Source organism: Coregonus lavaretus (genome assembly GCF_964263955.1).
Source record: "Coregonus lavaretus genome assembly, chromosome: 27".
Lineage (NCBI taxonomy): Eukaryota > Metazoa > Chordata > Actinopteri > Salmoniformes > Salmonidae > Coregonus > Coregonus lavaretus.
Genome location: NC_140014.1, coordinates 20,818,099 through 20,845,917, shown reverse-complemented (window position 1 = coordinate 20,845,917; position 27,819 = coordinate 20,818,099). Strand labels below are relative to the sequence as shown.

At 44.6% G+C, this 27,819-nt stretch overlaps 2 protein-coding genes and 1 long non-coding RNA gene across 4 annotated transcripts; 1 reads left to right on the top strand and 2 right to left on the bottom strand.

The window, feature by feature from the left end:
• Window positions 1-4,905: 4,905 nt before the first annotated feature.
• LOC311102388 lies at window positions 4,906-11,725 on the bottom strand. Its single transcript, XR_014610007.1, has 2 exons — window positions 11,312-11,725; window positions 4,906-6,370 (listed from the first exon to the last, which is right to left on the bottom strand). It is a non-coding gene; the product is annotated as an uncharacterized lncRNA (long non-coding RNA).
• Window positions 11,726-18,424: 6,699 nt separating this feature from the next.
• Window positions 18,425-19,871, top strand: LOC311102575 (hepatic sodium/bile acid cotransporter-like; the record flags this gene model as incomplete). Its single annotated transcript, XM_084143952.1, has 4 exons — window positions 18,425-18,765; window positions 19,057-19,261; window positions 19,368-19,546; window positions 19,667-19,871. The coding sequence occupies exons 1-4, from the start codon at window positions 18,476-18,478 to the stop codon at window positions 19,869-19,871; spliced, it is 879 nt and encodes a 292-aa protein (XP_084000078.1). The 5' UTR covers window positions 18,425-18,475.
• A 2,287-nt stretch (window positions 19,872-22,158) lies between these two features.
• LOC311102947 (sushi domain-containing protein 6-like) lies at window positions 22,159-27,577 on the bottom strand. Of its 2 annotated transcripts, none has more exons than XM_084144444.1 (8): window positions 27,331-27,577; window positions 26,710-26,861; window positions 26,013-26,204; window positions 25,471-25,860; window positions 25,160-25,354; window positions 24,819-24,957; window positions 24,063-24,463; window positions 22,159-23,950 (listed from the first exon to the last, which is right to left on the bottom strand). In XM_084144444.1, the coding sequence occupies exons 2-8, from the start codon at window positions 26,825-26,827 to the stop codon at window positions 23,925-23,927; spliced, it is 1,461 nt and encodes a 486-aa protein (XP_084000570.1). In that variant the 5' UTR covers window positions 26,828-26,861; window positions 27,331-27,577; the 3' UTR covers window positions 22,159-23,924. The 2 variants fall into 2 exon arrangements, with proteins under 2 accessions (XP_084000570.1, XP_084000569.1); XM_084144443.1 differs by having other exon boundaries at window positions 25,471-25,863; window positions 27,331-27,502.
• Window positions 27,578-27,819: the final 242 nt, after the last annotated feature.

Here is a 27,819-nt window from a genome sequence, read left to right as displayed (position 1 = left end):
TCTGGGATAGAATTCTGCACTATTTCAGATGAATCTTCATCATTCTCTGCTACCATCTGCTCTCCTATTTCAACACTGTCCTTACTACCATTTACACCAATCTCCATCTGTATCATAGACTTCTGAGTCACATTTACTACATCCTTTAATTTCAGAAAAGCTGTTGTTGGTGTCTGTGTCACATTTCCGAAATGTGTTATCGCCGTCGTAACATTAATCTCTTTCAGAGTTACTGTTAAGATAGTGGCTTTAGTTGATGTATTAACACTCTTAATTATTTCCAGGGGCAAAGTGGCAGATATCCTCTGTATATTATTTACTCTTGGAGTGACTACTGTAATATACTGCTCCTGAACTCCTTTGGTGACTGTGGAAACTTCAACAGACTTTAAATCTTCCATCATAAGCGTCACCTTACGAGTTACATAGCCTTCTAACCAGTAATTCTTAACCGGAACAAATTTGAACGCTGGCTCTAAATAAGTACAAGTATATTCTCCCTGATCTTCCCATGTAACATTACGCAAAAGAAGTGAGCAATCACTCATAACCCTCTTCCACTTCATATCGTTGTACAAAATATACTTCCTTTGACTAGGGGGCACAGCTTCTACTTCTGGTCCTGATAACAACACTTCTTCTCCATAATTATCTCTCCACGTGGGAGGAATGTCACCACCCCCACTCCGTCTCTCACATCTACAAGGAAGATGAGCTGTACCACCCATCCTAACCATCCTAACCATGCAACTGCTCCTAACAGATCTAAATTCCTGCCATAGCTATCTTCCCACTGAACTCTAAATTTCCCTTCACCACTGTTCTCTCTCGTACACTGACATGGGAGCTGAGCTGACTTTCCAAGAGTTACTTCAACCCTAGTTTTCGTAAAGTTTTTGTCAGACTTTTTTCCTAACTGGTCTGGGGCTACTTCGTCTAAACGAATCACCAGCTTCTCCTGTAACAGAGTTGCCCTTGGTGATCTCTGCGGTTTCACATTCCACTGAAATATGCCCTGTTGTTTCTGGGACGCATTGAAAATCAATGTCCCCAAATCTCCTTTCCTTTCCATCCATTGCAGAGTCATCTCTGGCATCATCAGAAGTGTACACATCATCATCAACGTTGTCCACAGCATGGACAATCTCTCCTTCTGGGTTTTGACTCTGGATATTGTCATGCATCTCTCCTTCTGCCTGTTCTTCCCTATCTTCATCCTGCTCTCTTGAGCCTTCAACATCCTGTCTCTCTGCGCGTGGCACCTCTTCTCTAGGCGCTTTAACACAATGTGACAAATGATACCACGTTGGAGACCCTTTAACCTGGACAGCCGTTCCAGTATTACGAACAACTTCAAATGGTCCCTCACGACGTTCGTTATACCACTTCCTTCTAAATACCTTCACGAACACCTTGTCCCCAGGTTGCACTGTACTCCTTTTTTGCTCATCAAGCTTCTCCTGCACCTCTTCTTTTCTTTGCCTGTCAGAAACATATGTGGACAACTTTTTATGAAAATTGGCCATATATGTAACGTACGCTCTCATTTCATCTTCCAAAAGAGCCAAACTTGGACCCTTTCCGCTTGTTCGCAAACAAGGGGTAGGCATCCTTCTTCCTGTGACCAGTTCATGGGGTGTCATACGTAGATCACGCAACTCACTTGAGCGACACACCATTAATGCTAAAGGAAGCGCCGCTATCCAGTTTAGACCCGTATGCTGGCAAATTTTGACAATGCGATTTTTCAAAACACAGTTAATTTTTTCACAAATCCCTTGACTTTGTGGGTGATAAAGTGCTCCAAGACGTTGCTTAATTCCCAATTTTTGCAACATCAATTTCACTGATTTATCCACAAATTCCTTCCCATTATCTGAGGATATTCGATCGGGATGTCCCCACCTGCTTATGACTTCTTTACACAAGAACTTGGCAACCGATTGAGCGTCTTTTCGCTTGGTTGGACAGGCCTCCGGCCATCGTGAAAATCTATCTACAACCACCAGCATGTATCTTTTCCCATCAACTGGTTTTATCATATCAACAAAGTCGATAACCAACTCACGCATAGGACCTCTCGGTGTAGGAATGTGACCAGGAAGAACAGTCACACCCCTGCGAACATTATTTTTCAGACAGATTGTGCACCTGCCTATGACATAGTCAACCTGTTCAAGCAAATATGGTGCCCAAAAACCATACTCCTTTGTGATCTTTCTCCTAACCTCCCCCCTTGCAACATGAGCTAACCCATGTGCTTCCTGAATCATCAGACCTAATAGGTCTAGAGGTGCTACTATCAAGCCCTCATGGTTTCTCCAAAGACCAGTAGCATCTTTGACGGCACCTCGGTCTAGCCATAACTGTTTGTCGATCGTAGAAGCAGCTTTCTGCTTCATCCTTAAGCGTAATTTTGTCTTCCAAGTCCACTCCATGAGTGACCAGAAAAACTTTGCCCAATTTGTCCGCTCCTGTGATGGCTTTTGCAGCTTCATCAGCAGCTTTGTTCCCTTGTGTGACTTTTGACACATCGGTTTTATGAGCTGCACACTTAGCTATCGCTATCTCTTTAGGCTTCATCATAGCATGCAACAATTTCATTATTTGCGCATGATGTTGTATTGGAGAACCATCCGTTTTCTTAAACCCTCGACCTTTCCACACTGCTCCAAACAAATGACATACACTATGTGCATATGCAGAATCAGTGTATATCGTCACTCGCTTTCCTTTTGCTAACAAGCACGCTTCTGTTAGCCCCAAGTTGTGCAGACGCAGGCTGTGGTATTACTTCAGCCTTTTCAACAACAAATCCAGTTCCTTGGGCTTTAACTACTGCATAGCCAGCACACAATTTATCTCCCACACGATAACAAGACCCATCAGTCCAATACTCCAGGTCTGCCTCACGTAATGGAAAGGCTTGCAAATCTGATCTAAGCCTCGAGTATTTCTCTGCTTCTTGAACACAATCATGTGGCTCACCATCTTCTGAAGTTGGCAAATTCTTGGCTGGATTCACCGTATCACACCTCACTAGGGTGACATCTTCCTGCTCTAAGAGCCTATGATAGTCTCTGAGCCTAGGCATAGTCAATGTATATTTCCCATAGTTCAGAAGATTTCTGAGACTATGATGGGTAAGAATTGTTACTGGGTAACCCATCGTAACAGATGATGCTTTGTCATACATTGAATATACTCCCACCATTGCTCTGTAGCACAGTGGTAGCCCTAGTTCTACTTCTGAATAGGCAGTAGAGTAGTAGGAAATAGGCTGAGGATTCGTCCCTGTACCTGTCGGCTGACAAAGAACTGCACATGCATATTTACCTCCAGTAGAAGTAGACACATATAGCAAAACATTCTTAGAGTAGTCTGGTAGTGTGAGTGCAGGTGCCTCCTGTAACCTCTGTTTGATCGTTTCAAATGCCACAAGGCCTTCCTGTGTCCAGGAAAGATTGCTATGGAGTTGACCACTCCCAGTATCCTTAACCATAGCTCTCAAAGGTCCCGTCAAACTAGCATAGCTCTCAACCCAAGCTGAAGAATAACCAGCAATACCAAGAAATGTCATCATCTCTCTGACAGTTCTAGGCTTCGGAGCCTTACGAATAGCTTCCAATTGACTGTCCGAAATGCTTCTGTGTCCATGCGTTATTTTCTGACCCAAATAAACAACCTTCTCCTGGCAATATTGCAACTTTTTCTGTGAAACCTTATGCCCCTTTTCTGCCAATACCTGTAGCAATTTAATTGAGTCTTTATGACATGTTTCCTCATTCTTTGAGCAGATAATTATATCATCCACGTACTGAATGACAGTGCTTTGCAATATCCGATCTATCCCTACCAAATCATCCTTCAGTACTTTATTGAAAATGTGCGGGCTATGCTTGTACCCCTGTGGCAACCTACTGTACTCATAGAACTGTCCCTTATATGTGAACCCAAATAAACCCTGACTTTCTACACTAAGTGGAACACTAAAAAATGCACCACATAAGTCTAACACTGTGAAATGTGTCGCATCAGGAGGAATTTGGGCTAACAAGGTATGCGGGTCTGGCACTTCTGCTGGAAAATCAGTTACCACTTCATTCACTGCTCTCAAATCATGAACCATACGATAAGTCTCATCGGGTTTCTTCAAAGGCAACAAAGGTGTGTTACTCTGAGGATTTTTTGTTGTCCTCAAAACACCTGCTTTCGAAAGTCCTTCAGTTATTCCTTCCTAAATTTCTGCTACCTTGAGTTGCAGATATTCAATGAGAGGCTACATCGAACATATACTTCGTCAACTATATTCCGAGAGGTAACATGCAATTGAATATATATTGTACAATCTCACAGTTCCCAGAACTGACCCGAAAGTCAACCTAGTGACTTTCCTAGGATTTACGGCCCATCTTAATGATCGCCTCGTTTGAGGGCTTCCGTAGATCAGCGACGTCCTAACAGTATACTTTTTTCCTTATTTCCTTGTCTTATTCCTTCATTCTATTCCTGGACACTCCTTTAAATGTATTCAAGCCAAATATCCCTGTGCCCAGTGTTATCAATTCCTATAGACACTCCCCTCTGTTTGCGTTGTTTTCAACGCAAACAAATTTAGAAATTTAGAACAGATTGTCATCCCACAGCAAATAACAGCAAGGCGCACACACAAGTCCTTTGACGGTACATCCCCTCAACGCACACACACAGCCACACGAACTGACCAGCGCCCAAAGTTGTGAGAAAGCTCACCTTATCTGCCGGCCTCTGTAGCGGGAGTCAGCTCGCGGCCCATGATGAAACGCTGAGAAAAGACGCAACACGTCCCAAATCCTCGTCGCCAATTCATGTGGTGTCAGGACAACGATGCTGATATGCTGTGTAGACAAGAAATCCGCTTGACACTGTACTTGATTATAAAGGTTTATTATATCAAAGGTTCCAGCGTCAATTTACAGATTTCTGCAGAAATCCGGAGAACAACTAACCCAATCTAAAAATGATTATTCTCCCCGTCCTTTGTTGAAAACCTTATATATATCCTATGTAACATAAGATGGGTGTTTTGAATAGACCAATCCCTGGCTTCCACATATCCAAGTCTCCTCTGTTTCAGGGGCCCCCTATAGTGATGCTTTCCAGATGTTTCAGCAAGCAGAGTAAAATTCCTCTAACACACCATTTGCAAACGTCAGCCAAAATTATAAACTGTTCAGATACTACAGTAGCTTACCATTTGATCCTCGCAACCCATCAGTGTCAACCTGTTCTGTGAGAACGGGGTGTTTAGCATTTTCATGGGTCTTCCTGTGAGTGTTTAATGAGGTGCTAAACCAGTGGTACGATGCGCGCGTCCACGCATGTACATCAGAGTCAGAGGCATTACTGTTACCTATAGCAATCCGGTCTCAGCCCTCCTCTGCCTACATTGTTAGTCATACAAATCACACACTTAGCACAAAATTGCTCCACAACCCCAAAATGATGTGCAATTTCTACAATTGTCCCCTTTCACACATGGTCTTGGCCATGTGCCAAGAACACTTCTTTCGCCATTGTCTCACTTCCCCAGGCCCTGCACCTGATTGCATATCAGAAACATCCTGTAGAGAAAACATGTTTTTAACAGAGACAGGAAGTGCAACAAAATAGCCTCCAACAAGTTTTCAACCAATTTAGAATGTGAAATTGTTTACCAGATGAGGTGAGGAACCCACGTTGCTCCCAGAGTGTACCGAAGTCATGCACAACCCCAAAATGCATACCTGCTGTCAGTATAAACCGTAACAGTTTTACCCTTAGCCAAAATAAATGCTCTAGTAAGAGCAAACAATTATGCAGCCTGAGCTGACAGATGGGGTGGTAGTTTAGCACTTTCTAAGGTAGTGGCAGCCATGGTTACTGCATAAGGCACTAATAGTTAGCCTTGAGGCGATTTTTGAGCGGAACCATCAACAAATAGTTCCAAATCAGCATTCATTAAAGGCACGTCAGATAAATCAGGCCGTGGCTTACAGACCTGGTCAACTAGGACAGCACAATCATGGTGCTCACCATTATCGTCAGTTGGTAAAGAGTGGCAGGGTTAAGAACGGTACAGCACTTCAGTGTGACATGACACATTGTTAATAGCACATTCTTGTAATGGAGCAGCCTTGCTGGGGTGAGGTGAGTAGTACGTGCCTGTGAAATGAGAGCATGAACAGCGTGAGGAACTTTAAAGGTTAAAGGGCACATTGACACAATGTCAGCACAGGCTAACACTGCCTCTTTAGCAGCTGCTACAGCTCTGAGGCAACACACAAACCCTCTCACCACACTGTCAAGTCTCAGAGTAGTATGCAACGGGCCGCTGCTTCCCACTGGGATCCTGTATAAGGACAGATGACATAAAACAATTTTTTTTTCACACACAAATAGATTAAATGGTTTAGAATGATCTGGCAAACCTAAACAAGGAGAAGAGGTTAGCAACTGTTTCAATTTGTCAAGTGCCTGCAAACCCTCAGGAGTCCACGTTATCTTGTCATTCGCCATCTTGTGGCCATGGATGAGATCAGAGAGTGTTAAACAGTTCATCATTATGCAATCATTCATTCACAATCATTCTGTTATTGTGTACGTCCACACATTAATTCATGGGGTAACCCTCATTATATGTTTAGTTCTTTAACGGTATCTACATTTCTTAACAGCAGTCAATTCTTAGATCAATCAGTTAACTAATTCCAGGCCTATTTTAAATTACATTTGGTTCACTTAAATTCAATTCCAAAGATCAGTCAACTCAATTCTCACTACTTAAATTCAGTTCCCGAGAGTACAGGAATTCTTACTAACATTACTCCTCCCTTTTGACACGTCAACTCACTTGAAAACCAGGAATCAGTTACATCAAGAACACCTTTTCAAATTTTGTACACAGGCCTTCTCTACACAAGGCTCAAAGCATTAACTTTTAAAACTTAGAATTCTAAAGTCTTTATCGGTCGTGCTGTGAAAGCAAAGGTTAGTGGTTACAACACTGCTACAACTAGCAGGCAGACAGAAAATGGTATTGTTGGAAATCAGTCATACAGTGAGGGAAAAAAGTATTTGATCCCCTGCTGATTTTGTATGTTTGCCCACTGACAAAGACATGATCAGTCTATAATTTTAATGGTAGGTTTATTTGAACAGTGAGAGACAGAATAACAGCAAAAAATGTCCCTCATTAAAATGCAAATACATTTATAACATTTTTGACATGCGTTTTTCTGGATTTTTTTGTTGTTATTCCGTCTCTCACTGTTCAAATAAACCTACCATTAAAATTCTAGACTGGTCATTTCTTTGTCAGTGGGCAAACGTACAAAATCAGCAGGGGATCAAATACTTTTTTCCCTCACTGTAACTCCTTCAGTCAGTAGCCTAGTTATAATTTTGTAAAACTACAGTCTACAGTAATTGTAGATCTTATAACATTTAGGAAGGTCTAAAGGAGTCCACTGAGTTACAACAGTACTCTTATTCATTCCAATACCAAATTAATTCCCCTTAAACAAATTAAAAATACTTCAACAGTAATTTTCTAATTGTCTTCAAACATATAATTTCAAGACAATTCTAGAAAAAAATTACTTTCCATCAATCTTAAATAAAACAACAGCAGTAAGCGCCGGAAGAAGATGGCTGCCGTTTTACAGCCCTCTAACCAATTGTACTATTATGTGTATTATGTGTGTTTTTCCGCGTTATTTGTAATTTATTTTGTACATAATGTTTCTGCCATCGTCTCTTATAACCAAAGAGAGCTTCTGGATATCAGGACAGCGATTACTCACCTCGCATTGGACGAATATTTTTTCTTCAACGAGGCGTTCGCGAAGGATATCATACAGACACCCGACAAGGCCCAGATCCCCGTCATTCGCGTGAGGAAGAGACGGAGATATCGCGGACGCAGATCCGGGTGCCTCGTAAGGATCCGACGGCGAGCGAGTAAACTGCCTCTCCCATCAATCCTATTAGCCAACGTTCAATCTTTTGAGAATAAAATTGACGATTTAAGATTACGGTTATCCTACCAACGGGACATTAAAAACTGTAATATCTTATGTTTCACGGAGTCGTGGCTGAACGACAACAATGATAACATTCAGCTAGCGGGCTATACGCTACATCGACAGGACAGAACTGCAGACTCTGGTAAGACAAGGGGTGGCGGTCTCTGTATATTTGTAAACAACAGCTGGTGCACAAAATCAAATACCAAGAAAGTCTCGAGGTTTTGCTCGCCTGAGGTAGAGTATCTTATGATAAGCTGTAGACCACACTATTTACCAAGAGAGTTTTCATCTATATTTTTCATAGCTGTCTATTTACCACCACAAACCAATGCTGGCATTAAGATTGCACTGAATGAGTTGTACAAGGCCATTAATCAACAGGAAAACGCTCATCCAGATGCAGCGCTCCTAGTAGCCGGGGACTTTAATGCAGGGAAACTTAAATCCGTTCTACCTAATTTCTACCAGCATGTTAAATGTGCAACCAGAGGGAAAAAAACTCTAGACCACCTTTACTCCACACACAGAGACGCATACAAAGCTCTCCCTCGCCCTCCATTTGGCAAATCTGACCATAACTCTATCCTCCTGATTCCTGCTTATAAGCAAAAACTGAAGCAGGAAGCACCAGTGATTCGGTTAATAAAAAAGTGGTCAGATGACGCAGATGCTAAGCTACAGGACTGTTTTGCTAGCACAGACTGGAACATGTTCCGGGATTCTTCAGACAGCATTGAGGAGTACACCACATCAGTCACTGGCTTCATCAATAAGTGCATCGATGATGTCGTCCCCACAGTGACCGTACGTACATACCCCAACCAGAAGCCATGGATTACAGGAAACATCCGCACTGAGCTAAAGGGTAGAGCTGCCGCTTTCAAGGAACGGGACTCTAACCCGGACGCTTATAAGAAATCCCGCTATGACCTCCGACGAACCATCAAACAGGCAAAGAGTCAATACAGGTCTAAGATTGAATCATAGCTGGCTCTGACGCTCGTCGGATGTGGCAGGGCTTGAAAACTATTACAGACTACAAAGGGAAGCACAGCCGCGAGCTGCCCAGTGACACAAGCCTACCAGACGAGCTAAACCACTTCTATGCTCGCTTCGAGGCAAGCAACACTGAAGCATGCATGAGAGCACCAGCTGTTCCGGACGACTATGTGATCACGCTCTCCGTAGCCGATGTGAGTAAGACTTTTAAGCAGGTCAACATTCACAAGGCCGCAGGGCCAGACGGATTACCAGGACGTGTACTCCGAGCATGTGCTGACCAACTGGCAAGTGTCTTCACTGACATTTTCAACATGTCCCTGACTGAGTCTGTAATACCAACATGTTTCAAGCAGACCACCATAGTCCCCGTGCCCAAGAACTCTAAGATAACCTGCCTAAATGACTACCGACCCGTAGCACTGACGTCTGTAGCCATGAAGTGCTTTGAAAGACTGGTCATGGCTCACATCAACAGCATAATCCCAGAAACCCTAGACCCACTCCAATTTGCATACCGCCCCAACAGATCCACAGATGATGCAATCTCTATCGCACTCCACACTGCCCTTTCCCACCTGGACAAGAGGAACACCTACGTGAGAATGCTATTCATTGACTACAGCTCAGCATTCAACACCATAGTGCCCTCTAAGCTCATCACTAAGCTAAGGATCCTGGGACTAAACACCTCCCTCTGCAACTGGATCCTGGACTTCCTGACGGGCCGCCCCCAGGTGGTAAGGGTAGGTAACAACGCATCTGCCACACTGATCCTCAACACGGGGGCCCCTCAGGGGTGCGTGCTCAGTCCCCTCCTGTACTCTCTGTTCACCCATGACTGCATGGCCAGGCACGACTCCAACACCATCATTAAGTTTGCCGACGACACAACAGTGGTAGGCCTGATCACCGACAACGATGAGACAGCCTATAGGGAGGAGGTCAGAGATCTGGCCGTGTGGTGCCAGGACAACAACCTCTCCCTCAACGTGACCAAGACAAAGGAGATGATTGTGGACTACAGGAAAAAAAAGAGGACTGAGCACGCCCCCATTCTCATCGACGGGGCTGTAGTGGAACAGGTTGAGAGCTTCAAGTTCCTTGGTGTCCACATCACCAACGAACTATCATGGTCCAAACACACCAAGACAGTCGTGAAGAGGGCACGACAAAGCCTATTCCCCCTCAGGAGACTAAAAAGATTTGGCATGGGTCCTCAGATCCTCAAAAAATTCTACAGCTGCACCATCGAGAGCATCCTGACTGGTTGCATCACCGCCTGGTATGGCAACTGCTTGGCCTCTGACCGCAAGGCACTACAGAGGGTAGTGCGTACGGCCCAGTACATCACTGGGGCAAAGCTCCCTGCCATCCAGGACCTCTATACCAGGCGGTGTCAGAGGAAGGCCCTCAAAATTGTCAAAGACTCCAGCCACCCTAGTCATAGACTGTTCTCTCTGCTACCGCACGGCAAGCGGTACCGGAGTGCCAAGTCTAGGTCCAAAAGACTTCTCAACAGCTTCTACCCCCAAGCCATAAGACTCCTGAACAGCTAATCATGGCTACCCGGACTATTTGCACTGCCCCCCCACCCCATCCTTTTTACGCTGCTGCTACTCTGTTAAGTATTTATGCATAGTCACTTTAACTCTACCCACATGTACATATTACCTCAACTACCTCAACTAGCCGGTGCCCCCGCACATTGACTCTGCAACGGTACCCCCCTGTATATATAGCCTCCCTACTGTCACTTTATTTTACTGTATATATAGCCTCCCTACTGTCACTTTATTTTACTTCTGCTCTTTTTTTCTCAACACTTTTTTGTTGTTGTTGTTTTATTCTTACTTTTTTTGTTAAAAATAAATGCACTGTTGGTTAAGGGCTGTAAGTAAGCATTTCACTGCAATGTCTGCACCTGTTGTATTCGGCGCATGTGACCAATAAAAATTTGATTTGATTTGATTTGATTCAAGCTGTACATTTCCCTTACAAAACAATCACCAAAAGAAATCACATCATACAAAAAAATAACCCTGAGTCGTCACCCGGGCAAACTCTAAAGCAACCTTAACTATAACCCGCTAATTTAACCCACAAATAATTTCCCCATCGCAGTCATTACTGCACCAAGTTGTTAATGCTAATTGTCTACATATTTCTAACTAGGGGTATCTTTGCTTCAACAAAGAACTAATGTGCACAACCAGTTCCCAGAACAGGATTTTCTATGATGTTTGAAAAAAAATCAGTCTTACCCTTAATTTATTTTGTCTGTTCGGGATAGTGTATCCGTCCACTGACGCTCCCTGCCGGGTCTGAGGCGGGTCCCTTCTGCTCCTTTGAGTGGAGTGTGGGCTCCCTGAGCCACATCTAACGTGGCCCCTGCGCAGTTAACCTTGGGTTCCCTGGGAACGATCAGCAAGAGTAGTTAGCCATCCCATCCTCGTCGCCAAGAATTGTCTTGGAAATTCTAACCAAAAGGAAGGCAGACTGCAGATTCTTCAAAACAACAACTTTTTATTATAAGATTTGCTAATCTGGAGCAGTTAACAATCCACTGAACAGTGCAGCGTTAAGAGCCCAACAAACAAGAGTTGAGTCTCAGCTTTTATAACCTTTGTCTACGTAGCAGTTTAGCAGGTGTGTGAGATCATGGTGGGAACATAGCGTACAAACAAATGATAACACACATTTTGTTACTCCTTTCTGCTGATAGAATTGTCGCTGCTGCTCAAGCTAGCCTCTGTTCTCTTCATATCTCCACACAGCTGTGTCCTTGAAAGATACAAAATAACAGGATGGACCAAAAACTGGTCACTCTCAGACGGCCCTTTGTCTTTGGCCGTGTGACTAAGTTACTCAGAAACAAGAGAGGAAAAACACTGGCTTCTTCTTACATTAGAGAAACAGACAGTGGAAATGTACAGGTTTAAGGCTCATACAGCGCATATGCATAACAAAGTTTGTAATTTTCCCCCATAGATTCTAACATGTATTGACTCAGGTTTGTGAAATACTTATGTAAATGAGATATTTCTGTATTTAATTTTCAATACATTTGCACAAATTTCCAAAAACATGTTTTCACTTTGTCATTATGGGGTATTGTGTGTAGAAAAAAAGTCTGTAGCACAACAAAATGTGGAATAAGTCAAGGGGTATGAATACTTTCTGAAGACACTGTAGGTTGTAATATGGCTTTTCTTTCTGGCTTGGCTTCCCCAGTGATTTTACCCATGCACCGCTACTGTCTATGTCATGGAAAGAATGTTCCTAATGTTTTGTATATTCAGTGTATATACTGTATATAGAGTACATTTCATAGTAATTTATTTATAAATTTAAGCAGGAGCTTTCTCAAATAGCTACGATTTGCCAAATAACTGCAACTGCAATGCATAAGGTTATCCACACATCGCACATAGCTCACTTGATGTGGTAAAACACATCTAACATATTTAGGGACTGCCTGTGGAAACAGGTCTTGTGAACTGCCTGCCTGCATCAGCTGACCTGCAGGATGATTTGGTCAGGTGTACAGTTGCAACCTGGTCTCAGAGCATTTTGTATTATTCTGTATGTAAATCTGAGGTACTGCATTTAGTATGATATGTATTCATTTGTGGATGTCCATCACCCATTTCGTATGATATAATTACAATTCGTATGATATGTTACGAATTGGCGAAACATATAATATGTTAGGAATTCTAGCTAAGTGGCTAATGTTAGCTAGCTGGCTAATGTTAGTTAGGCTAGGGGTAAGGTTAGGTTAGGGTTAGGGGAAGGGTTAGCTAAAGGGGTTAGGGTTAGGGTTAGGGGAAGGCTTAGCTAACATGCTAAGTAGTTGCAAAGTAGCTAAAAAGTAGAAAGTAGTTGAAACGTTGCTAATTAGCTAAAATTATCCGTGATGAGATTTGAATTCGCAACCTTTGGGTTGCTAGACGTTCGCGTTATCTAGTCTATGAGACCAGGCAAGTGAGACTGAGCTCCACAATCTGTCACGATCGTCAGGGAGAGACCAATGCGCAGCGTGTTGAACGAACATGGTGAACTTTATTATCTTTAGTGATAATCTACACAAATAAACAAAACAAGAAACGACTCGTGAAGTCCACGGTGACAATGACCGAACACGGAACAAAAACCCACAAACACAAAGGGAAAACAGACAGTTTAAATATGGCTCCCAATCAGAGACAACCAGCCAACAGCTGACACTCGTTGCCTCTGATTGGGAGTCACTCAGGCAAAACATAGAAATCAACAAACTAGAACCCCCAACATAGAAATAAACCACATAGAATGAACACACCCTGGCTCAACATATGGAGTCCCAGAACCAGGGTGTGACAGTACCCCCCCCTAAAGGCGCGGACTGCGACCGCGCCTCAAAAAGAGCAAAACAGGGGAGGGCTGGGTGGGCATACCTCCTCGGCGGCGGTTCTGGCTCCGGCCTTGCCCACCACCCTCCAACAAACCCCCCATAGCGCCCCTGGTCCGGTCTGGCCCCGCTGGCTGGAGCTGGACTGGACGTAGCAGGGGCGGTTAGCTTCAGCTCCGTAGTGGAGCCGTTGACCGGTACCTGGTTAGGCACCGGTGACCCAGGCACGGGTTGTGCCGGACAGACGACGCGCACCCCTGGCTTGGTGCGTGGAGCAGCAACGGGCCGGACCGGGCTGACGATACGCACCCCTGGCTTGGTGCGTGGAGCCGGAACGGGCCTCACCGGACTGACGACTCGCACCCCTGGCTTGGTGCGTGGAGCAGCAACGGGCCGGACCGGGCTGACGATGCGCACCCCTGGCTTGGTGCGTGGAGCCGGAACGGGCCTCACCGGACTGACGACTCGCACCCCTGGCTTGGTGCGTGGAGCAGCGACGGGCCTTGCCAGGCTGACGACTCGCACCCCTGGCTTGGTGCGAGTAGCAGGAACGGGCTGGACCAGGCTGACGACTCGCACCCCTGGCTTGGTGCGAGTGGCAGGAACGGGCTGGACCAGGCTGACGACTCGCACCCCTGGCTTGGTGCGAGTGGCAGGAACAGGCCGGGCCGGGCTGGCGACGCGCACCGTATACTTGGTGCGAGTGGCAGGAACAGGCCGGGCCGGGCTGGCGACGCGCACCGTAGACTTGGTGCGAGTGGCAGGAACAGGCCGGGCCGGGCTGGCGACGCGCACCGTAGACTTGGTGCGAGTGGCAGGAACAGGCCGGGCCGGGCTGGCGACGCACACCGTAGGCTTGGTGCGTGGAGCAGGGACAGGCCGGGCTGGGCTGTCGACGCACACCGTAGGCTTGGTGCGTGGAGCAGGGACTGGCCGGACTGGGCTGGCGACGCACACCGTAGGCTTGGTGCGTGGAGCAGGGACAGGTCGGACCGGGCTGGCGACGCACACCGTAGGCTTGGTGCGTGGAGCAGGGACTGGCCGGACTGGGCTGGCGACGCACACCGTAGGCTTGGTGCGTGGAGCAGGGACAGGCCGAACCGGGCTGTGGAGACGGATAGGAGCCCTGGAGTGAAGAGCGGCCACCACCCGTCCTGGCTGAATGCCTACCCTCACACACTCTGTGTGAGGCATCCGCACAGGACGTACAGGGCGGTGTATCCGTAACCTGGTGGCCTCCAGAATCCGCCCCTTTTTTGCCTCCGTCAGCCCCGTCGTCCATGCCGTGTGCCCCCCCCCTAAAAATGTTCTGGGGTTGCCTCTCGACCGCCCGACGACGACCCTGATCACGCCGTTGCTCCTCTCTACGGCGCGCCTCCACCGTCTCTTCTCCCGGCGCTTCCTCCCATGTCCAGCCCAAGAGCTGCCCCTGGACACGCTGCTTGGTCGTTGCATGGTGGGTTTTTCTGTCACGATCGTCAGGGAGAGACCAATGCGCAGCGTGTTGAACGAACATGGTGAACTTTATTATCTTTAGTGATAATCTACACAAATAAACAAAACAAGAAACGACTCGTGAAGTCCACGGTGACAATGACCGAACACGGAACAAAAACCCACAAACACAAAGGGAAAACAGACAGTTTAAATATGGCTCCCAATCAGAGACAACCAGCCAACAGCTGACACTCGTTGCCTCTGATTGGGAGTCACTCAGGCAAAACATAGAAATCAACAAACTAGAACCCCCAACATAGAAATAAACCACATAGAATGAACACACCCTGGCTCAACATATGGAGTCCCAGAACCAGGGTGTGACACAATCACTACAGCGAAAGGGATCACTGGACATGTGTAACACTGGAATGTGAGAAAGTAACAAAAGCACAAGTTCAGAAAGGGTTTGAAAAATAATATATAATTTTTTCTTCAAGGTCTTTCATGGCGTGCGAAGCATAGGTTCACATAAATACAAATGTTCCAGTAAAATGTGAAATGTTTAATCAGAAAGCATATGTGGTATTTGTAATTCCATACAAAACCTGGACATTAGAGGTCATGATATCGTGCTATAATCTATTGCTGATTAGAAATAGAATGGGGATACTTTTTTCTTTCTTTTTTTAGATCTTGAGTATTACGACATTAAGCTTCCCCCTTGGCAGCTATTCAACAGTGCAACCACACCAGCAATTATAAGGTGTAAAGGCACGCTAATCTAATAGGGAACCAAAACAGTGTGCTGCTGATCATAGAAACAGAATGAAATGTTCAACATTTTACCATTTTAAAAAACACCACACTTTATTGACTTTATCCTGTGTATAAACCCTGATCCAGGATGATAGGAATAACTATTTTGAAAACGTTGTATTTCTCCAGTAAACATCACAATGAAATGTCATGACTTGGATTGCTCTGAGTCTATGGTATGCATTGCTTAGTTACATGATATGCAACATCTGCAGAGCGAGCTATTGAGATTAAAATGTATATAATTTATTTGAACTAATCTGTAACACACTGTTGAAGATTAGGTCATAGAATCAACAACTCAGCCTTTTTTTTACATCTCTGGCCTATTGTGTGAGTAGTGGCTGGAAGGTCCCAAGTTGCCTAGGATTGTAGAAAGGGTGGAGGGGCTCAACTGAAAGGACTAGCAACTTTGCCAGGCGAAGGCATTGAAACTTCAGCCTGGTTGAGTAATAGTAATTGATACTCTTTACACGTGCATGAATGCCAAGTAGAAAAAAGCCTTTTAAAGTGCCCCACCAACAATTACACTCTGTACACACAATCTGACCCATTGATGCTAAACAGGGCTTTCCCACGGTACTCAAGTCCAATAGAAACAGCCAAACAAGGGACAGAGCTGACAGAGCTGGCATCTCATCTTAGAAGGTGTGGATGAGCATTTACTGTAATTTATTGGTACAGTATTGTGATCATCTTACCTTCAGCTGTATTGAATGATAACTCTAGAGCCCTGAAACATTTAATAACAGTGTTGACATCATCATTCACCATGGATATCTAACAATCTGTTTTTAGCTGATGATTGGGTAATAACCAATTATGTAAATTCTGCTAAGAATGTTGAATTGGGAAGAAACGCATGCATGCACATTCCTTTGTCTCATTCACATCACTCTATCATATCCAAACATATTCAGGCGGGTATGTCTAGGAAGTAAGAGGGTTTTCTGGAGGCATGGATGAGGACAGGAATGTAATGATTATGATTTTGGAGATGCAGCCTGTTGTGCAGGAGTTAGCCCCCCCCCCCCCCCCACAATGTGACCATAATGCCATGTGACAGGGGGTTCTAGACAGAAAGCTAAGGGCTAGAGAGAAGAATGTGAGGCGGAATGGGGAAAGTGTGTGTTTAAGAGAGAGGCGAGCGAGAGGGGGAGTGAGAGAGAGGAGAGGCAAAGCACTAAGTGGACCAGAGAGTTGAACATCACAAGACTGCACACAATGAAGGTAAGAAAATACTTTTAAAAATATTGACAGTGCCTTGAGATGTCAAGATAACTTACATTATTATTACTTGCATTATATTTTGGGATTGTTATGTGCTTTATTTCTCTCTTTCATCATATGGACTATAATAACTAGTTGAAATACAGTGCCACTTCAGGACTAGTAAGTTTAAAACACAGACAAGACCTGCAGGAAAGTAACCTAATTTACACATAAAGTAGATCTAGCTTGAGTTTATCTGGATTACAAATGAGTAAGGGCAATAAAAAAACACCAATAAATAAACCTATATCTGCACTGTGTATTGTGAAAACATAATGTTGGGTCCTGATGTTTTCATTAGAGACCATGTTCTGAGACACTTATAAGAAATGACTATTCCCCCTACAGAAGGCCTCAATGAATGCATGTATGATTGGGCACCCCACTGCATCTATTTTTTGGACCACTGCGCCTGTTTGTTGCTGCCTGAATAGCACAGGTTGATGAGAGGCCCTGTCAGTGGCTGCCTATGGAACCGCATAAGGATAGCAAACCATGTAGAAAAACAAATCGTACTTATCCAATTCATTGTGCTAACATTGATATGTTTGCTCCTTAGTCACAAGGAAAGTGGCATATTCTTTAAAAAAAGTATTTGCCCCTTATCCTTTCAGTTCTTGTAGCAGCTGAATGTCACAAGGAGAATATCTTAGAGCGCTCGGAGAAATGCCAAAGGGTAATACTAACCGCTGTACGGTCAGAACTGCGTGACAATGGCCTACATTTGTAGAGTAGTCTACTAACTCTCTGGACTGGTGAGAAGTCATCTGCATAGCTACGGAGTCATTCAACATTGCAGGACAGATTTTAATCATATTTTGAGGTGAAATGTGCCTGGTAGCAAAATAAAGGAATTGATTGTCTTGTTCAAGCCTCATATTGTATATAAATTGTGCATTTGAATTGAGTGATACAGTATACACTGAGTATACATTTGGACATTTTAGAGTATACCAACCATTAGGAATACCTTCCTAATATTGAGTTGTCTCAATTGTCTCAAAGCTTGAAAATCCTTCTTAACATGTCTTCTCACCTTCATCTACACTGATTGAAGTGGATTTAACAAGTGACATCAACTAGGGATCATAGCTGTCACCTGGATTCACCTGGTCAGTCTATGTCATGGAAAGAGTTCCTAATGTTTTGTATACTCCGTGTATGTAGCTATTTAAGGTACTAAACTGTCTTATTGTGAAAATAGTCATATTCATGGGAGTGGATTCAAAGTTTAGGTTGAAGTGTAATAGAGTAGACAGGATGAGTTTTAACTGCAGTTGATCAAGTCCAAGAGACAACAAAGAACCCCTTGCTCTCCATTGACATAGGATATATTTTGTCTGTTTGATTTTTATGTTCTGTGTCTCAGGGTATAATAAATATAAAGTAAACGAACAACTTTGGGATGAATGCCACCATGAACCAGACAGAGGGGCAGTACAGAGACAGCTACAACATCACACCTCGCAATGTAACCGCTGGCTTCCAGTCCCCTTTCTCCCCGGTCATGGACAAGGCCATCAATGGCATCACCATCATCATCCTCTTCATCACCATGGTGTCCCTGGGCTGCACCATGGAGATCTCTAAGATCAAGGCCCATATCCTGAAGCCCAAAGGGGTGGCTATCGCAGTGGTGGCCCAGTTTGGTATTATGCCCCTCACCGCCTTCAGCCTGGCCAAAATCTTCCAGCTGGGCCCTATCGAGGCTGTGACCGTGCTGATCTGTGGCTGCTGTCCCGGGGGAAACCTCTCCAACATCTTCGCCCTGGCCCTGAAGGGTGACATGAACCTCAGGTGAAACGCATTGATATATCTGTTGTGAGGAGATTACAGCAGTCTGCTCCATCAGGCTGCTGAGGGTTTTCAACACATTTACATCAGGCCACAGAGGCTATTAACATGTCAGACAAAACTTAAATGGTATCTTCTTGAAAGTAAATTGTTTCACAATAGAAAAATGCAAATGTTTAAATCATTTTGCACATGGCATGAATGCAAAACAAAAAAATCACACAAACTCAGTTAATAAAAAATGGAATTGAAATTATAAGAAGTTTCATTCCCCCCTCTTTTTATATCCTACAGCATTGTAATGACCACATGTTCTACTGTTTTGGCCCTGGGTATGATGCCTCTGCTGCTCTTCCTATATTGCCATGGCTTCAATAACTTGGAAAAAGCTGTGCCTTACACTGGCATCACCATAGCTCTCATCATGACACTAGTACCCTGTGCCATTGGCATAGCCATCAACCATCGGGTACCGCAGTACGCTCAGATCATCATCAAGGTAAGCTTGACTAATGCATTTATACAGCATGTTCTAATTACTAATGGACATGAATGGACAGCCTCTGTAAAAGCATGCCTGATTTGGCAGAGCTTTTACTCCACAGGTTGGTCTAAGCATCTTACTGATTGCTTCCGTGGCCATTGGCGTCATGTCAGGTATCACCATTGGGGGAACAGTGAGGGTGGTTCTCTCACCCCAACTCATGGCCACGGCTGCACTGATGCCCCTGACAGGCTACCTGCTGGGATATATCATGTCAACCATCCTCAAAGTCAATCATCAGTAAGTGTACTGCTGTATTCATCTGTTCAAGGATGGGACTGGGCCAAGGGGAATGTATCCATTCATAGCTATCAATAATAATATACAGTTGAGCGAACCATGTAACAAATATTTTCTCAGATGCAGGAGGACTATTTCTATAGAGACAGGCTGTCAGAACATCCAGCTGTGTTCCACCATCTTGAAGGTGGCCTTTCCCCCGGAAGTCATTGGCCCCCTGTATCTGTTCCCGCTGATCTACATCATGTTCCAGGGAGGCGAGGCGTTGCTTTTCATCATTCTCTTCAGATGTTACCAAAGGTTCAAGCCACCAGCTGAGGGTTAAGTGTCGCAGCTGTCTGGGTAACACTAGGGTAGGTGTGGCTCAGAGAACTTACTGTACCCGACCCACGCTGTCGTTAGTGTGCCACTGTTTGATAAAATAAAGGCAGTCTTTCTTCTAAAATAATCTCTTTCTTTCCCATAGCAAAGCCTGTATACCTGGCAGTGGCTGGTAAAGTGTAGGAAGTATAGTTGCTATAGGTCCCAGATGGGAGAGGCCCATAGAGATGGAGAGGGCACAGGAGGACACCAGACCAAACCGAACAGGTCCAGGACAGGAACCAAGACCATAGCAGTTGAGAGGCAACGGAAGACATCAAATGTATGCCATTTTAGGGCAACATAACTTGCTTGGGATGTGCAGCACAATTTTACCAATGCAACTGTACAGTCGTGGTCAAAAGTTTGGAGAATGACACAAGTATTGGTCTTCACAAAGTTCGCTGCTTCAGTGTTATGAGATATTTTTGTCAGATGTTACTATGGTATACTGAAGTATAATTACAAGCATTCCATTAGTGTCAAAGGCTTTTATTGACAATTACATTTAGTTTATGCAAAGAGTCAATTTTTGCAGTGTTGACCCTTCTTTTTCAAGACCTCTGCAATCCGCCCTGGCATGCTGTCAATTAACTTCTGGGCCACATCCTGACTGATGGCAGCCCATTCTTGCATAATCAATACTTGGAGTTTGTCTGCATTTGTGGGTTTTTGTTTGTCCACCCGCCTCTTGAGGATCGACCACAAGTTCTCAATGGGATTAAGGTCTGGGGAGTTTCCTGGCCATGGATCCAAAATGTAGATGTTTTGTTCCCCGAGCCACTTAGTTATCACTTTTGCCATATGGCAAGGTGCTCCATCATGCTGGAAAAGGCATTGGTCATCACCAAACTGTTCTTGGATGGTTGGGAGAAGTTGCTCTCGGAGGATGTGTTGGTACCATTCTTTATTCATGGCTGTATTCTTAGGCAAAATTGTGAGTGAGCCCACTCCCTTGGCTGAGAAGCAACCCCACACATGAATGGTCTCAGGATGCTTTACTGTTAGCATGACACAGGACTGATGGTAGCGCTCACCTTGTCTTCTCCGGACAAGGTGTTTTCCGGATGCCCCAAACAATCGGAAAGGGGATTCATCAGAGAAAATGACTTTACCCCAGTCCTCAGCAGTCCAATCCCTGTACCTTTTGCAGAATATCAGTCTGTCCCTGATGTTTTTCCTGGAGAGAAGTGGCTTCTTTGCTGCCCTTCTTGACACCAGGCCATCCTCTAAAAGTCTTCGCCTCACTGTGCGTGCTGATGCACTCACTCCGGCCTGCTGCCATTCCTGAGCAAGCTCTGCACTGGTGGTGCCCCGATCCCGCAGCTGAATCAACTTTAGGAGACGGTCCTGGCGCTTGCTGGACTTTCTTGGGTGCCCTGACGCCTTCTTCACAACAATTGAACCTATCTCCTTCAAGATCTTGATGATCCGATAAATGGTTGATTTAGGTGCAAATTTACTAGCAGCAATATCCTTGTCTGTGAAGCCCTTTTTGTGCAAAGCAATGATGACTGCACGTTTCCTTACAGGTAACCATGGTTAACAGAGGAAGAACAATGATTTCAAGCACCACCCTCCTTTTAAAGCTTCCACTCTGTTATTCTAACTCAATCAGCATGACAGAGTGATCTCCAGCCTTGTCCTCGTCAACACTCTCACCTGTGTTAACGAGAGAATCACTGACATGATGGCAGCTGGTCCTTTTGTAGCAGGGCTGAAATTACATTTACATTTTAGTCATTTAGCAGACGCTCTTATCCAGAGCGACTTACAGTTAGTGCATACATTTTCATACTGGGCCCCCATGGGAATCGAACCCACACCCCTGGTGTTGCAAACGCCATGCTCTACCAACTGAGCTACACGGGGGGCTATGCTGTGGAAATGTTTTTTTGGGATTAAGTTCATTTTCATGACAAAGAGGGACTTTGCAATTAATTGCAATTAATCTGATCACTCTTCATGACATTCTGGAGTATATGCAAATTGCTATCATCAAAACTGAGGCAGCAGACTTTGTGAAAATTTGTATTTGTGTCATTCTCAAAACTTTTGACCACTACTGTATACTGTAGGTGGAATGCAGTGTCTACGCAACTAGATACTATCATGTATTGTTGACCCTAGAGTATTTTGACACAACAGGGAATGCCCAGGTATGTTATACTTAGTGTGTAAATATACAAAAAGTTGTATAATGTAGATTAAGGTTTCAACCAAATACACAATGACAATGGAGTCATTTCTCTATGACATAAAAGCAGCATATCTGTACCACATTTATTTTCTCCTTTTTCTGATAGTATAGAGTAATCAAATCCATCTGTGTTCTTGTGACAGTATGAAAATGTATGCACTCACTAGCTGTAAGTCGCTCTGGATAAGAGCGTCTGCTAAATGACTAAAATGTAATTAAACAAGCCTCTCATTTTCTGCAAATACATTTTCAAGAAGTGGGTTTTAGAAGTCAAGACAATTAATAAAGTAATTCACAATGCCACCTGGTTCTGAAAGAAAGTACACTAAACGTAGCTATGAAACTATTCAGTGAAAGAGGTTGGGATTGGTTGACAATGACAAAAACAAAAAGTTGCACAGCTCAAATTATATTGAATCAAAATGATCACAGGGTATATACAGAGTCAAATTTACTTAAACTTTTTACCCATATTAAAATACTATCTTCACACCAATTGCATTGTTTAGTCCCAAAGGAAATCCAAAGCAACAGAAACCATTTGAACAGACATGACACTAAGCTTCTGTACATAACAATTACCTGTTTTTCATTAATTATGATTAACCCAATTAACTTTAGTCTCACACATTATGTCCTTATGAGTCCACCAAGGTGTCAATGTTAAAAGACCAGTCTTAATATAATTTTCCAAGAATTGTGGAAGCGTCAAAGGGACCATGGCTGATCAACAGCATTCTGGACATGAATATATTAAATACTCAATTTAGTTTCCCTATCTAGACTTCATTTAAACAATTTCAAAACAACCCACAAATAAATAGTAAATACTAGGTATCCAAAAAACACCACCAACTATGCTCCAATTTGTTACATCACTAAGCTGTGGAGACCGAAAATTTCAATTCATTTTAAAATCCTCTTTTAGGAATGAAACCCAATACACATGGTGTTTGTGCATAGAAGTGGAGATCTAAGGCCATTATAGAAAGGGTGTACTGACATGAATATGAATGCTAAGCCCAATGTCAATGAGCTGAGAAAAGGTGTGCCTCAACCTTGGGAACACTTGCCTTTAGCAAAATCATCAAATAAGTGCGTGGGGAAAAACATTGAGCTCAAAACCATGATCAGAAAGGATGTGACATTACATAGTTGTGCCATAAAGAACCCCAATGAGAATATTATGATAAGTTAAAATCATACTTCCCTATCATTAAAATTTTAGAGTAATTGTAAAATCTGTGTATGTGTGAGAATCATTGGTTCAATCTAAGTTGCAGTGGCCTTCATCATGCATCATTCCTAATGTGCTGCTGTGCCTGTTGTGCTGCAGTGATCATGTAAAAACAGGTTGACATGGTACAAATTGGTGATGGGTGCAATGATCCTCATAAAATATGTTTGCAGCATTAACCATTGAAAAAAATAAATTTCAAATGGCATATTGAGCCATTCAAAAAAACCTTCCAACATACTGGGTGCTTATTCTTTTTGCTCTCTCTTTTATGGTTAAAAGAGCACGTGTCAGACACTGGACATAGTGTAAGAAGTCCTATCAAATGGCTAAGCATGTATGTACATGTGAAACTCCTCTGTGCCCTCCTCTGGATGGGGGAAGAGGTAACATTCGGCTGAGAATGACACGGCCTCACTTAGTGCCCCTGGAGGAGGTGGGTGGATAGTCTGTGTTGTGTTGGCAGCTGCTGCAGTGCGGAGCTCCAGACAGGCCTCTGGCTCAACACAGCAGGTCAACAGCAACCCTGTCAGCAACTCTGGGGGTCTCCGTAACATACGCCCAAGTGGCTGCAGCATGCTTCAGGCCTCCTTTAACAAAGGCATATCTGCAGGACCAAACAAGAGACATCAATACACTGTATGCATATATGGGCATTATCAACCAATACATGCAAGAAGAGAGGCCTGTTTAGAGAGACATATTGATAGAAGGCCCACCGTCAGAGTAGTCCATCTCAGAGTCGAGGAAGGGCAGGCTATGCTGCTCACTGCAAGTGGAGTCCCTCCGCTGTGAGGGTGAAGGCGCTGCAGCAGCAGCCTGCTCAGGGCCCCAGCAGGAGGAGGATGAGAGAGCGGAGGAAGAGGCGAAGGATGGTGGTACTGGGTGAACCATTGCCATCTCTGAGAGCTGGGGGAGGGTGGAAGGCCTGGCCTGGGCAATGAGAGGCTCTGTCGTCCCTGCAGCTTGCTGGCCCTCTGACAGCACTATCTGGACCCGGGATTCAGAGCTGAGACTCAGAGCCCCTTCGCCACACACCGCCTCCTCATAGGAGGGCAGGGCCACCTGTACCCCCTCCACCATGATGGACACGGGCTGGCCTGACACTCCCTGCTCACGGCTGTGAGGGGGACCACAGAGGAGTGGAACAGTCTGTTAATGCCTCATTACTTTAGACTCTTAAAGGAAAGATTCACCCATTTTGAAAGTTATATCGTATTTGTACATTTCTGAGCGATGTTCTATCGATTCCTGGGGTCATATCATGTTTTCATGTGTATCTCAGCTATTCGCTGTTCAAGCAGACATGAATACAGCCGGAATTAGAAGTTTTGCATCATATGAGCTCTATTTCTGCCTGCTTGAACAGCTTTATGAGAGACATGCACACCCCTGGAGTACACACACAGCTTTAGTGGGATTAGCCTACCACAGTTGATACTGAATAAGCATGTCTGTGGTTTCAGGCCACTCACCGGCTGTGGTTGAAGGACTTGAGTTTAGGCTGCAGCAGGACAAACAGGACCACCATAAGCAGGATGAGGGCTACAGAGCTGGCAGTGGAGGCCACGATGGACAGGGTGGGTATGCCCAACACGGGGGCAGGGTCTCTGTCTGGAAGAGGGGAAGCAGGCAATGAGCCCACACTCAAACACTGTCCATTAAAGGACCTAGACAGTCCTGCTTGAGGCTTCAAAAAGTAGAATAGTATAATTTCATCTTGCAGGTTGATACAACAATAAAACAAATAGTTCAAGCTACCTAACACTGAACTCTGTGGAGAATAAGACAGTGTAATCACAATATGGTCACCAACCTTGGTCCAGGAGACAGCTAATCTGCATGGGGCCGTCCCACTCCCCGTCCTGACAGGTCAGGTATTTATAGTCTCCCTTCAGGATGTAGCCTTCATCACAGAAGTACTCGATCACGGTGCGATGGCTTAGTCTATGGCAGGGGGACGGGTGGCAGGTGTAGCCCCCATTCTCTGGCTCAAATGGAGGCAAACACACTGTTGACAAGAAACAAGAGAACCATTATCAGTGAGCTCACAAACCACATTTTAGACTTAAAAATATGTTACAGTGTGTGGAATGAATTCAGAGTATTTAGTAAAGCCATTAGTACCATCACTGTGTATGCAGCGGGGTGGGTCTGAGGACCAGCAGCCCAGGGGGGTGCAGGTGATGATGTTGGGCCCGTCTTCCAGGAAGCCTGGGTCACAGCTGTACTGGAGCACCGTGCCCACAGGGAAGGAACCTCTGTTGGTCTCTGTCAGGTTGACTGACCCATGCTGGACCATGAACGGCCTCACACATCCTTGGTTGACACAGCTAATCTGCATGGGGCCGTCCCACTCCCCTTCCTGACAGGTAAGATATTTGTATTTGTATTCTCCCTTCAGCATGTAGCCTTCATCACAGAAGTACTCGATCACAGTACCCTGGCCTAGCCGGTGGCAGGGAGAGGGGTGGCAGGTGTACCCTCCATTCTCAGGCTCAGACGGAGGCCGGCACACTGCTGGTCAGAAACAACACAATCATCATGTTATAGTTATAATCCTGCATTATCTACATTTTGGTTTCAACTTTATGTTGTTCAACTGGAGAGAAATTATACTCTTCACAATGAGTCATACTGGTGGCCACATTGTGGAGAGAGCCACTCACCGTCACTCCGTATGCAGCGGGGTGGGTCTGAGGTCCAGAGGCCAAGAGGGGTGCAGGTGATTATGCTGGGCCCATCAGCTAGGTAGCCTGGGTCACAGCTGTACTGGAGCACTGTGCCCACAGGGAAGGAACCCCTGTTGGTCTCTGTCAGGTTGACCCAGCTGTTCTGCACCATGAACGGCCTCACACATCCTGAGGAGGGACAAAAGGTCATATAATTGATGCTAGCACATTCTGATGTTTATTAATGCTCTATTGTATGGTTTTAAAACACTGTTGTTAAAGGTATTTCTATGTGAGTGTTTTTTTTAATGCTTATATAATATAAATGAGTCACGAAGGCAGTGGGAGCTGAGTTGGCGCTAAGCGAGAGAGAAGGATCTCTAGCAACAGCCTAACGCCCCCATCCACATCCAGCATATTTTACTAATCAGCTATGAGAGGGAGAGGATGTGGGGACTTGACACCTTAATATTGAGTGTAACTCATATTACATGTGGCAGATGTGCGCCAGCTGTTTGCTCAAATAAACCCAATTCCGATGTTATAATTTACCACATAGAGCAATGTACATCTGGCATTATTAGACTGAAAGAGAGGAGCTGAATCTTAGCAGCATAAAAGCAGAAGTAGTGTATGGAATGGAGGAATGAAGCTGTGTGAGGGAGGCTTTTGCTGAAGATGAGCGATCTCTTACCTGACCCTTGTCCAGTGGATAGCACAGTCAGGAAGAGCAACAGAGAAAGTGACCGCTTGTCAGCTGAGGTGGGCAGCCCAGGGGCTTTTGACATGGACTCTAACATTCCATTGCACATCTTTTACTTCCACTGCAGAGGTAGTCAGCTCAACCTAGGGATAGAAGAGCAATCCCGTCCAAGCTCTAGTTATGCTAGCCACATTTGACTGAGTCCAGTGCATATATCCCAAGATCAATCAAGGAAGAGCAGATGCTTTGTTTGGGTCCAATGAGAACAAGGCCAATATCTGACTGTAGCTAGATGCATACGGCCAAAGAAACGACATTCAATACTAGCATTCTATTTGATAGCTAGCTATCCAACTTGTTACGTTCTGTTAGGTACCCAAGCCAGGTCCATTTTGTTTTAAGCTCGCTAACTTACGTTATTTATCGCCGGACGTCAGCATAATAGCTAAATGTGAATCAATTAGCTCTAACTAGAACTAGCTATGCTAACAACAAAACCCTTAGCTAGCTACAGTAGCTGCATAGCTAGCTAACTATCGTTAGCTCTTCTTGTAGAGCTAGCAACGTCTGCTATACTATACTTAACTAACGTATGTCTCTTTGCATGCTTACCCACACAACAATACGACCAGTCAGATCCTCCTCCACCCTCTTCCTCGCTCACTGTGGATACATCTGGCTAATAATATTAGTCTCTGTCCAAATACAAAGGTAAAACGGCAACTGTCCCTCGCCAGATGCATCAACTATGCGCGGTCAGGGAGACTGGAAATCGTCCCCCACTAGACTATTTTGGCGACCGCTAGGACGCTAGGCAGAGTTCTTCTTCTTCTTCTGGATTGGGTTCTTCTTCTTCTTTAAAGTTTTATGGCAGACTTCACCTATTTGTGTATTGCCACCACCTACTGTACGGAATTTTGAAACAAAACAAAAATAATATATTCCCACTCCTTCAGTCACATTCAAATCACATCCCTACAAAGTTCCAGGTGCCTGTGAGGATGGAGCATTCATCGACAGGATTCCTTGTAATGCTTCTGCAGAAAAGTTCCTGAGTCCCAAAACACACTCAGCCACACTCACAATGATGCCTATTTTCTC